Source organism: Ambystoma mexicanum, chromosome 12 (genome assembly GCF_040938575.1).
Source record: "Ambystoma mexicanum isolate Mex_15411 chromosome 12, UKY_AmexF1_1, whole genome shotgun sequence".
NCBI lineage: Eukaryota > Metazoa > Chordata > Amphibia > Caudata > Ambystomatidae > Ambystoma > Ambystoma mexicanum.
Window position 1 is genome coordinate 123,410,287 of NC_090936.1, and position 15,023 is coordinate 123,425,309.

The window sequence follows — 15,023 nt, forward strand, 5'->3', positions numbered from 1 at the left end:
TGGATGGGATTACTATGTTTGACCTCTGTACATATTGCGAGCCTGTAGGTCTTATGGAGCCATGTCTAAAAAGTGGCAACCTCAATTTGTGAAGATTACACAAAAAACTGAGAATTGCATGTTTTATGCAAAGTCGTCACAATGCCACCACAGTGACCTTTTAAAGGGACTTTGAAATACATTGTTTATTGCATAACCCCACAGAGCTTCATTGGGTTGTTTCCTCTTGAATGTGTTCTCTCTCAGTTGTCTTCCATCTTTTGCACATTTTTTCCTTGACAAGTTATTGTTTTCCTTTTGAACTCCTGTTTTTCTTTATTGTTTGCATGCTATACTCTTTTGTTTTCTTATCTACTTTTTATTTCTTTAAACGTGTCCTGTGTCTTGCTTCTTGCAGTCCTTGTTGTCACTCCCTTTCTTCAAAATGTTTTTTGTTTCTTGGAACATGTTTGAAACCGTCCTCCAAATTCCTGCTAAAAATCTAAGCATACAATTGGGATTTGCCCGGTAAGGCAGTTGTCTCCTGTAAATCCTTGCTATTTTGAGCTGGGCTTTACTTTCCTTTTAGGCACGGGCTGAACCCCGGCCGCGGCGTGTGACTGGAGGCCACTGACACTCACGCTCTCAGGAGCGCTTTTATTGTTTTAGTTATCTTCCATTTTTTATTAATTTTATTTCCTTATATGCCGGCTCATAGGGGCTGAGGGTGCCTGGCCTCACTAGGACTCCAAGGCTCAGGCTCGGCAGACACAGTCCTCTTTTGCTTTCTCTCCTCCACCCACTTACCAAGAAGTCCTTCTTCACTGCCTACTGGCAGGAGGGAGGGACTGGCTCCGGTGATATTATTATATTATATTATTTATGCACAGTGTCTACATACAACGCAGCGGTCATGCGCAGCGGGAAAGGCACTGTTGCACCGAATTTGTGCCAAAATTTTGCCCGTCTGGGCCCGTCCGGGCTGAGTACGGGCAAGAACCGTTTATAGGGAAGTACACATGTAAGGTCCTTTTGCAGCTTGCACCCCTAGATGCAACCTTTCACATCAAATCCTATTGGCCCAACTAATATTGAGACTAATATTGTTAGCAGCAAGTGCTCTACTAAGGCATCCCTATTCAACACACCATCATTAGTGCCACATGCCATTTGTATTCATGATTTCTTTATCTGAAACACTTCTGGACCTGCTATGCCTAACTGAAACATGGCTCATGGCAAATCCCCCTGCCCCCTCCCAACCCCACTACCCACTATTGTGCAAGCCCTCCCTGAGGGTTACAATATTTTGCATATTGATCAAGAAGCTCCCCGATCGGGTGGTGGAATTGCGATCATTTTAAAATCCAGTTTATCTTTTACGCTAATTTCTTTCTTGCATAACTTAAAGATGGAAGCACTTTTGGCGCGCTGCACTGTCTCTGCTTCTGAGACTATTCATTTTTTAATCGTATATAGATCATCTCGCACTTATGCTGATTTCCTGACCCCTTGCCTAGAGCTGATTGCTTCACTTCAAATCAAGTTTTCTAATCTAATTGTGTTGGGGGACTTCAACATTAGATTCAATCTACCCCATCCTCCGGTATTTGCACAATTCTTTAGTTCATTTGAGGACCTGGCCTTCCCGCAGTTGGTCCCTGCATTCACTCATTTAAAAGACGGCATCCTCGACTTTATTTGTGAACCTACATCTTTAATAGTTGTTGCTCCAGCTCAACACGTCTTATGGTCTGATCATTTTATCATCCCGCTTGAGGATCTCGGCTAACTCTATTGCTCGTCTAGCCAAACCCTCTCCAACTAAGAAACGTAACTGGTGGTCGGTTGACCCTGCACCTCTCTCATGGTTAGCGAGAAGTGCCAAGCAGCTCCTGAAGTGGATCTTTGGTTTTTTGCTAAAATGCTGCTTGTTGTAGTAGATGAAGTTGCACCACTAAACCTTTCCTCCAGTAGGAAACGCCCTTCATCCCCAGGGTTCACTGAAGAGTTAAAAATCTGGCAGCTTAAGGTTAGGCAGGCTGAACGCAGATGGCGTTTGGCCTATCAACTTTCTCTAAAAACTGCCTTCCAGGCTGGCTACTCATAACTCTCATGTTGCCATTAGGGATGCGAAAAAATTGTTTCATCCATCTTAAATAGAGCTTGCTCTAAACAACACAAAATAACTATTTTCAGTGGTTTCATCATTTTCTTCGGATGCACGCTTCATCCCTAGTATACCTCCCTCTCAGGCTCTATGTAATTCCTTGTCTGAATTTTTCATCAATAAAATTGATAATATTCGCTCTGGTATCTCTAAGGATAGGGGCCAGCCAGCTCCTGCCCCTCAGCCGCAGCCGAGCAGCCTGCACCTTGTCTATGGATGACTTTTCCTGTCTTTTCTTCTGAGGATATACTTTAGGCAGTTAATCTTCTTAAGTCCTCTTCGCCATCTGATCCTATGCCTGTAACAGTGATTAAGGAAATGATACCCTCTTTGGTCCCCTGGCTCATCGAGGCAGCCAACCGGTTGTGCCAGGTTGGCGTTATTCTGGTTGAACATAAGAAGGCCACTTTGATTCCCCTCCTAAAGAAACCCTCACTGGATCCTTCTGTTCTGGCTAATTACCGTCCAATCTCTCTCCTCGCCTTCCTGATGAAACACTTGGAATCTTTGGTTTCCCCGCTTCTCTCCTCCTTTTTGGAAACCTTGTCTTTTTTTTTTGTCCCTTTCAGTCGGGTTTGCGGCCGAGACATGGAATCGAGAGCGTCCTAGTGTCTGTCCTTGATGATCTAGTTATGTTGGCTGACCAAGGCGGGGTAGGAGCCCTAATATTACTGGATCTGTGGGTGGCATTTGACACCGTTGACCATTCTATTCTCCTATCCCGTCCTGCACTGGCAGGTCTCTCTAGTTTTGTCCTGGGATCCTTGGCATGATTTTCCTCTTTCCTGACAGAAAGAGGCCAATCAATCCTTCTTTTTCCTTTTCTCTCTTCCCTCTACCCACTTTCATGCAGTGTTCCTCAAGGCTTAGCCTTGTCCCCAACCTTGTTCATCATCTATGTGCGCCATTGTTGGATCTTATCCACTCTCACGGGTTCTGCTGTTATTCGTATGCTGACGACACCCAGATCCTTGTCCGTTTAGATCTCGGCAGGGCTGGGTTGTCTTCAAGCTTGCACATGTGCTTGGAAGACGTGAAAAGGTGGATGGATCTGAACTGGCTAAAACTCAATGGGGACAAGACTGAGATTCTGGTGGTGGGTGCCCCTCTGTGTCTAGTTCCTCAATTCTCTCTAGCTGACCTTCTTCACTTGGTGCAGCTCCAGATCCAGTGATGGAGGTAAAAAAACCTGGGAGTTGTTTTTTCTACATCCCTCTCTATTTCCTCACAGATAGGTACAGTGTGCAAGACCGGTCACTTTATACTGAGAACTCACTGTAAGGTACTGCCCTTACTCTCCGCACACTTGTGGCCATTCGTAGTGGCTTCACTTGTGAATAGTCGTATTGACTATTGCAACTCCCTTTACCTGGCCCTGCCGCAGTGTCAAATCCATCGACTACAACTTCTACAAAATATGGCCACCTGGGTCGCTACTTCCACTGTATATGTGGCCCACATCAGTCCAGTGTTTAGGTCCCTACACTGGCTTCCAGTGGCAAGCAGAATTGAGTTTAAATCCCTCTGTCTAGTTCATCGGGCCTACTACCATAAAGGGTCGGAATATTTACACATTTCTGCACTACATTCCTGAACGCACTTTGCGTTCCAGCAATGCCCGTTTGGTAGTTATCCCTAAATTTCGTCGTGCTAGAACAGGCGACCATGCTTTCTCAGTTGCTGCTGGCACCCTGTGGAATGGTCTACCACAGGTTCTTATGTGCACTGAAAACCATCTAGCCTTGAAACGTCATTTGAAAACCCTACTCTTCTAAACTCTGCTTCCGTGCCGCTCCTGGCGCCAAGATGCCATTGGTGAATGTGCGTGCTACAAATGACTGTAATATAACATGAAGTTAAATAAATAAGCACCATTATAAAAACCCGGGACACAGTTCTGTCAGTCAACACAAGGTTGGTGGACTTGGCTGATTGTGACTACGTACCCCAACTCCTCAGGGTTGCACTTTGTAAACAAGACTAATTGGAAACGGGTCTGCTTCCAAATGTCCAGGTAAGTCCAGAGACAGCATTCTTCTCCTAGAGCACTTTCTGTACTCAGACTTAGTTAAGTCTTGTGACGCATGCGGAGCAGCACTCCCAGTAGGGGCTAGACTTTCCAAATCCACCCAGTTAATTTGTAGGTCCATGGACTTGCACATTCTCAATGTCACTGGGACTAGTAAGAACGTTGTTTTGTTCTCCCCTGTTTCCCCTCCCTTGCCTTGTCGCACTCGAAACACTTGTACGCGCGCGATACAAATAAAATATCATTTCATATCATATGATACTTGGGTTTACTTGTATGCTACAATCCTCTGTAGGATTCAACCAATGACTTTTCAGGTGGCTATATTTTGTGGTTTGCAGGTGATGGCAGATTACACTGTGTGCCATCTAGCCAATTACCTCCAACTGTTTCATGTACTTCTCGCTAACAGGTGAGGTTGCTTGGTTGAAGAAAGTATTTTCAGGTTTGGGGTCCGATCCATGTGCGAATCCATGGGAATCGCTTAATGCACGATGCTGCTTGCTTGGAACAGCCTCTTTATTCAGATAGAAATCCTATTTCTTGATAGTTCTGCCCTCTCCAGTGAGGTCCCTCCCCCCGGATTAACACCAGGGGCTATTATGTTACATGAACTTAAGCGGAAGGCTAATTCATCTCCGTGTATGAGGTTGGAAGGGATCGCCCATGGAGCGATCTAGTTAGCTGCACAATAGACGGAGGCCAAACACCAAATATCAGGTCCACATATGCAAATCGTTCAGTGTGGTGAGAGCAGGGGGACATAGGCACCCAATGAAGAAGAAATCGCTAAGTGTCTAAATACAAACATTGACATTTATTTTGAAGTTGCCAAATGCCTGCCCTTCTTTTCCATTCCAGAGATACAATGAAAACACTGACTGGCAGAGACGAAAAGTAGACGGCAGTCTTACATCATCCATGTACCATAAACTAATCTGAAAGCTGGTGATTCCCTTGAAGTCCATTCCGTACACCTCTTGGCCTCCTATTGGCAATGCTTGGGTATGGTGGGATTCCATAGCACATAGATTTCAGCTCCACTAGTCCAGCGAACACACCCCAAATCATATGCTTACTAAGTGATTCCAGACCCACTGATGAAGGGCCAGTGGAGGCCAGCTGCATTAATGCTCCCCCAACACATATAACCATCTGTTTACACGTGATTCACATTTAGAAAAGCTCTGTCTGCATCTACCTAGGGAAACCCACATTATCCTCACAAAAAAAACCTTCCTGAAACACATGTGTTGGAACTCTCTTTAGCTAATGTGGAATTACCTATGAGGACTATTATGTGGACTTCTGCATATCCGGAATGGCGCCAAGCCCTTCCCATGGCAATCAGGGTCCTGTTTCACAGTATGGGCATGTTATGCTTTAAATAGCATATCAGAATGGTGTGCCAGAGGTGTTAGGGGTTGGTTGTGCTTACATTAATATTAGTTTTAGAAATAGAACCATAGAAAATGACCAAATTCTGAGCGGCAAGAAGAAATACATTGCCACTGCGCTACAGCTCCTAGTGTTCAAATGAACAAAACATAGAAAATAACAGGAAAATCATGCATCTTCTTTGCACTCTCATTATTGTTTTACTTCTTTTTAATTGGATTGATTCAAACAAAACATGAAAACATAGTCTTATTACAAAAACTGCATAACTATTTGTGACGTTTATTCCCATGACCGGGGACAATATATTTTCTTGGTTACAACACTAATAACAATAAGAAATCCCTACATGTGTTTCACATAGTGGGTCTGAAATAATTATATCACCCATTAACCGCGAGCTTCTTCAGGACCAGCTCTAATCCTTATCAATATTAGTCAGTAAAAATTGGGATATGTAACATTAAATGATATGTTGCAAAAACAAATCATAAACTGTAAGGGTGTCAAAGAAGGCAGCTGACACAAAGGTGACATGGTGGTGGTTACACACTTTTATTAGTGCAGAAAAAAGGCCCTCACTATCTCTTTCTTCTAAGAGGGGGGGTTCCCTGCCTCACAACTAATACTAAAGGGTTCGTCAGAATGCCCATCAAACTCTGCTTTCCTGTGTCACAACCTACTTCTAGCCTTTAAACTACAACTAACAATTCAACAGAAAGGTATTTCTCCAGGAGAATGTCTCCCTTCTCCTCATACTCGAATAGTCTTTAAAACAATATTCACTTGCAACAGGAATGCCAGGGGGACTGACTCACTTCCCCTGATGTCTGTAACACAGCTCCCAGTTCTGGAACAGGAGAATGGCTCCCTTCTCCTGGTATTGGTCTGTACAGTTCACAATAAGGCCAGGCGGTATGACCCCTTCCCCTGGTGTTTCTAATGTGTCTTCCACCAGTTTTAGCCTATTCTCCAGGAGAATGACTCCCTTCTACTGGTGTCCCAAAAGCTCTCTCTATTGTGACCTTCAGCTTGATGTACACTTTATGACTCTATCTTTGTGTTTGCAAAGTCCCCAGCCCTTCTTTGTTGTTTGGCTGGCTTATCTTGGCCACTCCGGCAAGGAAGTTTTCCTTGGATGCCCAGTTCACTTATGTTGGGGTCCTGGACCCTTCTCTGTTGGTCAGTGGGCTTACTGCTGCCACTGTGATGAGGAAGCTGTCCTCGGATGCTTTGATAATGGTTTGATTCCCAACCCATCTCTGGTGGTCAGTGGTCCTATTGCTGCCACCGCGTGCAAGGAAGCTCTCCTTGGATGCTTGGGTTGCACTGGTTAGGGTTCCTGACCCTTCTCTGGTGGTCAGTGGTCTTATTGTTGCTACTGCGATAAGGAAGATCTCCTTGTATGCTTGGATTGTACTGATTAGATCCTCTGACCCTTCTCTGTTCCACCCCTGAGTCCTCTCCGTATCTCTTGTACCTCCTGTTACCTTCAGAGGGACTTCAGTATGCCACGGGACCTCCTGGGACTGGGGTTCGTGTCTCCGATTCTTCAGGCTTCTCTCTCTGACTGCAACAACACTGCAGTGGCTCTGCGCTCTGCTTTACTGCTCCCCTCTTTTGCCTGCTTCTAATTTGGTTCTGCTCCAGCGGGAGCTGTAGAGAACTCCTTCAGTGCTTTGCCGGCATCCTCTGTTCTTCTGAGACTCTGGTCTCCTGGCAGCATTTAAAACTCCTGCTGGTTTCTACGCCTGTTTCCTCTCCCCGCTGGGCTTGACAGTTTTGTTAGTCCATCGTCTCTTTTTATCTAATCTTGCCAGGCCTGCTCTGGAGGGTTATTAACATCATTTGTTTCTGTTGATAACTTGATCTTCGTGCCTCCTCGGGCCCCTCGAACCAGTACAAGCACAGTCAGTGATATGCATGTGTACTGTGCTCTTCTTCATCCTAGTACCTTATGTTCTAGCTATATTCATGTGTTACATACACACATGGGTTTACTCTCAATAGAATGGCTCTGAATAGAGAGTGGGGCTAGGAAATGTTGGGGAGCGGCATTGCTCAATGGACTGCACCCTAGGTAATCGTCCTTGATGGAGGTTTTTTTCCCTTACCTGTAACCACTGATACTGATGAATTTCTTTAATCTTTCTTTTAGTGAAAGTGATTTTAATTGTTTTTATTTAGGAAATGGGATTTTTACTTTTTGAATTTAAATGCAAAAGTTTGTTCTTGATTGAATATATACTAAAAGCATTAATAATAATAAAAAATAAAAAATCGTCCTTGTCCTCAGACGGAGAGCCCATCCCCATGAAGTTCACCCACATAAAATAAAACCTTTGGGTAGCAGCCGCACCTCCCTAGCCTGATGGAAAAGGGCTTCTCCTTGGGGAGAAGTGACAATACCTGGCGAATCATCCCAAAACACAATAAAAGGGCCAGGGAAGAAAAGACTAAACAAAATCAAAGAAAGAATTCAATTAAAGTTAACATAATTCTCAACATAATTGTTTAGAGCTAAAATCACTACTTTATCCGTTTTTAATGAAAAATGGTAAGGTGTATGGACATTAATCTGAAGCGTTCTTAATCCTAAATTATAAAGCAATGCCAATTAGTAATTGGCCTTACCTTAATCTAGTTCTGGACTATTATTAAAATGTAGGTCACATAAAAAATCTCCATATACCTGCATTCATGAATTGGAGCACAAAGACTTGTATTATTGTTCTGTTGTTTTCCTGTGGGAAAACTTTGGAGCAGAACTGCAGTGTGGCACCTGGGATGAAATCAACAGTGGGACAAATGACAGTGGGACACACTCGAGCAAAATTATAGTAGGATGTCTGGAACGAAATCCCAGTTGGCAGACCCACAGTGGGACACTAGAAGCATAACTGCAGTGAGACGAATGGGACCCCAATTACTGGGACACCTAGAGCAGAATCTCACTGGAACATGTGGGGGCAGTGTAGTTTAATGTAGAAAGGAGAATGCTGAGCTGGTCAGCGAGGGGGCATACTATCAAGAAGCCATACATTGAGCAAGGCATCACATGGCAAGGCAATGCATGAAACCAGCATGGCAAGGTATAATGGGGGCAACTCATTAAAACGGATTCCGCAACAATCATATTGGCGCCAATACCAACAATCCGACTTTCCCCAGAGTTGGCCGTGTTTCTTCTTCCCCAGCCAATTCTTTAGCTACAAACTAACATTAATGCATACATACATAGCTTGCGCTTCGTTATAAAACAGGTTTTAAAATAATCAACATGTGTTGTACTATGTTCAATGTGGGCTGGTTACAATCAAGTGAAAGGATTGGCCAGTGGATTGTGATCAAAATAATGGCGGGGAATCTAAAAGTAATACTGTGCTGAATGTACTGTGTTGGGCATGGATGTTCTAGGCCTTATTCTCAGCCTCCTCAGAGTCTAAAACCCAACAATCGCGCTTTTGTGAATTTCCAGGCACAGAACTGTCAGGTAGTTGAAGAACTGGAAGCCTGTAGTGCAGGTTTGTCCAACTCCGGGCCTCGAGGGCCGGATCCACACCGGGTTTTCACAAGCTCATTAATATTCATGAGGGAAAATGTGCATACATTTAGAATCGTTGTATGCACATTTCTCATGAATATTAAAGAGGGGTATCCTGAAAATCCAGCGTGGATCCGGCCCTCGAGGCCTGGAGCTGGAGAAACCTGCTGTAGTACAGTGCCTCTAGTCACAGTGCCTCTGGTCACAGTGGCACCTATAATGCAAGATAGTTAATCAGCAGAATGTTCTAAGAAAGAGCCATAGGACATCAGAAGAAGCAAAGCAGAATTGAATTTATGTCAAAGACTACAGTAGCAAGCGGCAGCGATGGGGACGAAGCAGGGCTAGTTGTTTTCAGAGAACTAGCTGTCAGGGCGTGGTCCTGTGTTAGTGGTCAGCATGTCAGAAATCATGGTATGCCCTTATTACTTCCTCACATTTATGCCAAGAATCTGTTACTGCAAATTTGGTACCCTTTACCGAAACCTAACTTTGACTTCTTAGGGCCTTTACTTCAGTGCGGTTCAGAAATGAGCTGGGACTAGATTGCGATCAGTAAATCAGCCATTTTGAAGTAAAGTGCAAGAGATGTAAAGGGCAGTTTGAGGTAAAGTGTGCTGATATTATAGTGTTGACGTTGTTGTGAGAAGAAGTTTTGAACAATATAGTAAATGCGTGCATCTTTAAAGTTGTCCCTCCTTGTTCCTTTTCCCTTATCCTTCTTAACAGTGTCCAGTCAAACGATCGAAAAAAAAGGATCGAATGACCTTTTGCTCAAATGCAAAAGGATCGAAAAAAAAGAGTCGACATTTTTTTAAATTTATTTATATATATTTGTTTGGGTTGGTAAAAAATGTATTTAATAAAGAAAACGGGGGCGGGGGGTGGGGAGAAAACCCCCCATAAAAAATAAAAAAATAAAAAATAATAATTCGACCCTTTTTTTCCATCCTTTGACTGTCGATCAAAAGGCATTCAATCCTTTTGTTTTCACTGCCAACCTTTCTTAACCTCTCTTAAGGTCTTTTCTCCTAAGGTCTGCCTGCTCTGCTTGGAGTCTACAGCCACTTCTTCAGTCTGCAGTGGCTGTTTCCGCTTGGCTCTTTGACTGTTGTTTTCAGAGTAGAAAACTCATCTTTCCTGTTCACTTAGGGCTTAATCTATTCCCTTTTCTTTAGTTTGCGGATGGGGTAATGCTGCTCTTGCTAATTGGACAGCTCGGGGGTTATTTCCTGAATCTTTACGACTTCTTCCTCACCCCTTGCTCGCAAGCTGAAATGGTAAGTTCACCAGTAAGGTCCATATCAAATTTAAAATGCTCTTCATTATGAATGTACATAATTTACATTTAAATCATTAATGCTCATGCTTCCAAGGTGCTGGTTGCCAGGATATTGGGGAACCATGGAGATATGAATCCTGCAAAGCGGAATGTGCAATGTAAATGGACCAAGGCAGAGACTGTGTTGTAAGCATCTCTATGGAAGGAGCCATGTGAACCACATCTTACTATATAATAAAAGGCCAGATGTATGTTTGTCCGATGCCGTCATGCGCGGTAGAGGGTGCCCGAATTCACAAAATGCTCTGCCAGTGGGAGCCATTGTCTTACAGTGGTCCAATTTGCATAGCTTTGCCTGGTGTCACTTCTAGAGGGAGCTGTAGGCTTCTGATCTATAGTGGTCCTACTGTGCTAATGAAAACCTGCACTTTGGCCTGTGGACACGGGCCTGGACACTAGTGTTTGTTATAAAGTGAGGCCTTTGTATTTAACTTGTTTGAACCAGCTATGTGGCTCAGTGGACTAAATGTATGCAGTACAAGGATGTCAGTTTGACCTCAGGGTCACAGTTCAAATCTCGGCACGGACACTCAGCCTTTTATCTTGTTGAGGTGGATAAAATGAGCACCATTGAGTTTGCTAACAATATAAATCTGTTATCAGAACCAAGATAGCACACTGGGCGAGTCATTTAAAAGAAATAAAGAATAATTCTTCCAAAAGAACATGAGTAATTTGTTCGCTCCAAATTAATCTTCTATGTTTATTTCCATGTGATATATTATTGCTCAGTTTGTTAAGGTGCCCTTAATAGGTCATCCTTAAAAGGATTCTCTTTTTGAAAATACATTCCCAGTTGGATGCCAAATATGAAGGCCTGGAATGGTGCGTGAGAGTTTTTGTAAGCTAAACATTGGCACTTGACTGTACACACGTTGCTTTGGCAAACTCATCACAGTGGCTCAGGCTTCCCTCACTGAGACATGCAGGCTCTGCTGTTCCCATGCCAGAATGTTTCCATAGCCCTCCATCTACACCAGTACAAAGGATGGAGGAGGGGAGATGACAGGGGAAAGGGGGAGGGGCGATGGTGATGAGGACCAGAAAGCGCAAACATGCTATACCTAGTCATCAGTGAGTCTCTAGTCTTGCAGTGTTCTTTTAGTCCCGCCTCCTGCAGAGTCTGGATGATAAGGGGCAACAAGGGATGACGCTAAAATGGAGAGTAGGGGACACAATCATACCCACATGTGAGTAGTGTCATATAGCCCAGTGGGCACCACAAAGAGGCCAAACACAGTCTCGGGTAAAAACCTTTTTTTGTTCGGCAAATAAAAGACCCCTCCTTGGTCAAACTCAAAAAAACAAGGGGCCAGGGCAGGCTTTTGTCAACAGTTCCAACAGATGCCTTATACCACAAGATTTCAGGGTACAACCCCATCCCCCACACTCTCTATGGTTATGTATGATTACTTTGGTTAGCCTCTTGTTGATGGTGGGATGTGACACCTATGTTTCTTCTTGCCTGTTGTGTAGACGTTGCTGTCTCCTGTATGGGCTGTGGCTACAATTGGAGCATCTCTTCAACTTTGACACCAAAAAGGCTTGCCTGTACTAGTTTCCACCCACTAGCCAACAGGCCCTTATCACTTCCGGGCCCTAATTTCTTCTCTCTTTCTACTCCTCCTCTGGTCCTGATCCTCCTTGGCGCCACACTGCATTATCATTCCCTCTCCCACTGTTGGTTGTACCCCTTCAGTTTGGGATCTCACCCCTGCTACCTGTTTTGGACTAATCATGCCATCTCGTTCCTTCCTGTTCTTGCCAGCTGCCACCTTGTTAGCCTCCTGCACTCCAATTACCACCCGTTGATGTATTTCACCAGCTACCTCGAGAGGACTTCCACTCTCTGATGGCTTTGACACAACACCTCCTGTTCACTTCCATCTACTACCTCTTTAAGACTTCTGCCTACCATATCCTGGTGACTATTCCCTCCCTATATATACTCCTCCTCTCTCCTCTTTGTCTCTCCTGACTCCCTCAACAGCCTCCTTCATGAATATCCAACTCGCACCAAACTCGTGCCCAAACCACCTTCTCCAAACACCTACGATTCCCCGTCTTTAGACGTCACTTTTACAATCCGCCTCTGTGGTTAGTCTGGGATTACGCGCCTGCAAATGTATATCATTATTACTGCAAACATCTAATTGGTTACTGTCACAATTCTTCCCTTCCATATGTCCTAGCCTGGGATCCGCTCAGATGCTGGACCGTGGCTTTAAAGAGCTGGTCCTCCATCTTGAATTCCAGGATTGTGTCAGTCCGCACATGTGCACCGGCATCCGCTGTTTGCAGCGGAGCCGCAATGTAGTGAGACCCTTGGTGAGTGTTGCAAATGCTTCTGATTTTTTGTCATGATGACAGAGGACGTGGGGCACAGTTTTTTGCCGAGCCTTTCTTGGGGAAGGTGTATAAATCCTCGTGCACAATTGTGGGCACTTTGGCCATGCCTTTAATGAGCCAGTAGTATCTTTGTAGTAGTAGTAGCAGTAGCCAATAGTAACACGTCCTCGTAACGCCCCCTGGGCCATCAGCCACTAGCTGGAGAGTGTTTCTGTGTCAATTGGTCACTCCACTAGAGGTCCCCAGAGTAAATTAAGGAATCTCATCACAGTAGGTAATTGGAACCGTCTCTGTGTCAAAAGATGAGGCTCTCCTGTACACAGAATCACACAACACACATTCCTGCCCATGTGTGAATCTGTCATCATGTGAAGGAGAAGAAACACATTTGCATATTCTGCACACAGGGTTTACCTGTCTTAGATGAAGCTTAGCCTGCCCCCTTCACAAAGTGTAATGCAAGGTGCACATTTCCTCAACAAAACAAAAAGAAAAACTGTTAGTACCTGGTTGAAGGCACAGAGTTGCTAAAAGTGTTAATGTCATTGTACGGTGGTGGGTTTGGAAGACACATGCCCTGAATTCTGCTAAGGGGCTCACTCCACTCAAACCTACCATGGCCCTGGCTCGCTGGCCATTACCGGAAAAACCTGCCCCAATAAAGGGACATTGGGGCTCCTCAGTGACCTTAAACATTTTGAAAAACTGTCCATGGGCGGTGCTATCCCTGCTACATATTTAGTTTCACCTTCCATGCACATTACATGTGTAAAGGAGGAGGACGAGAGTAGGCATTTTATACAAGAACTTCAGTGGGTGGGTGTTCTTGGCTTTCCAATAGGGGGACGGAGGGAGATCAACCTCCCACTGATAGATAGTACAGAATGTAAACCGGTGCTTGTATGTTTCCATATTGTCCAGGTATTGGTATCTATCACCAAAGCAGAGGTTCTTCAAAACGGACTATTTTTCAAGAGTTCCCTTCGAAATCCCCTTGCATGTCCTGTTTATAATTAACATCTGCAGCCACGTCCCCTGCCCATAACTTGGGGCCTTCCGTGGAGCGAACCCAAAGAAGAATAGAGCACAGGCAAACCAGAACAAGGCTCAAGGTAGGAGGAGAAACGGGGGACGTCCCTGTGAAAGCAGGGCCGGTAGCTGATTGGCCAAGAATCCAGGGAAACCAGATTTCCCGGCACTGGGAAAAGTACACATTTAAGACTTCCGTTTATTGCGAAAACCAAAAACTTTTTGTGTTGGCAACATTTTCCAGGAAGGGAACCCCTAGCCAGGGCCTTGCTTTTGTTTTTTTTTTTTTGTCAATACATCTGATACGGTCAAGACTGGCATTATGTTTTTTTAAAAAGGTGTGCAGCAATCAGGTATTGGGTGTTTTGTTACTCATTTCTCTGAAATGCTGGTTGATGTGTATTCTCAATTCTCTTTTTATGTCACCAACAAACCGTTTTGTACAAATACATATGATAATGTAGATGAGATAGCTTATGTGACAGTTGCTAAAGTCGTTAATCTTGTGTCGTTCATCCGGAAATCACTAGTGTTTCTGACTGATGGAAGACCATGACTGGTTTTATGTTCATTGGGCAGAAAATCGGCATGTGTGCCATTTTGGATTCTTAGGATGAATTTTCGTCCTCTGTGATGATTCCTAAATCGAGTCATTCATTTAGGGTTCAATCTGTGTTGTATCTCCATAGTAGGGCCATGCATAGGCAGCATAGGTGTCCAGTTAAAGTACCGGATTCAAAAGGATCGAATGCCAAAGGTGAGAGTCAATTTGACCTAAAACAAAAGGGTCGAATTATTTATTTTTTTAAATATTTTTTTTTGGGTTTCCGTTTTGGGAAAAAAGTGGTTTATACCACAAAAAAAGAGGGATGGGGGTGGGGGGCACACCCACCAAAGAAATGTTTAAAAAATTCTAACAAAAAAAACATTCGACCCTTTGGTTTTCCGTCCTTTTGATTCGACCCTTAGGTCATTCGATCCTTCGCATTCGAAACTTTGACCTAGAACCATAGGCATAATGTAGCCATTCTGTGTTTCCTGGAGTTTATGGGCCATGGCGACATGGTCCTATCTGTTAAGCAGGACTAAGTTACCCCTCCACTCCCTCATTAGCTAATTTAATGACCATGTTTTTGTCAGTTGTAAGATGATGCAAGGCTTTCCGGAATATTTGAGTCTGGCT

At 44.1% G+C, this 15,023-nt stretch overlaps 1 protein-coding gene across 1 annotated transcript in view; it reads left to right on the forward strand.

Annotated features, from left to right (window-relative positions):
* Positions 1-15,023, forward strand: part of PARVG (parvin gamma) — a 475,216-nt gene that overhangs the window by 362,538 nt on the left and 97,655 nt on the right. Inside the window, exon 11 of the mRNA XM_069628145.1 lies at positions 10,299-10,400. Coding sequence (XP_069484246.1) covers positions 10,299-10,400 — 102 coding nt within the window. The remainder of the gene's footprint in view (positions 1-10,298; positions 10,401-15,023) is intronic.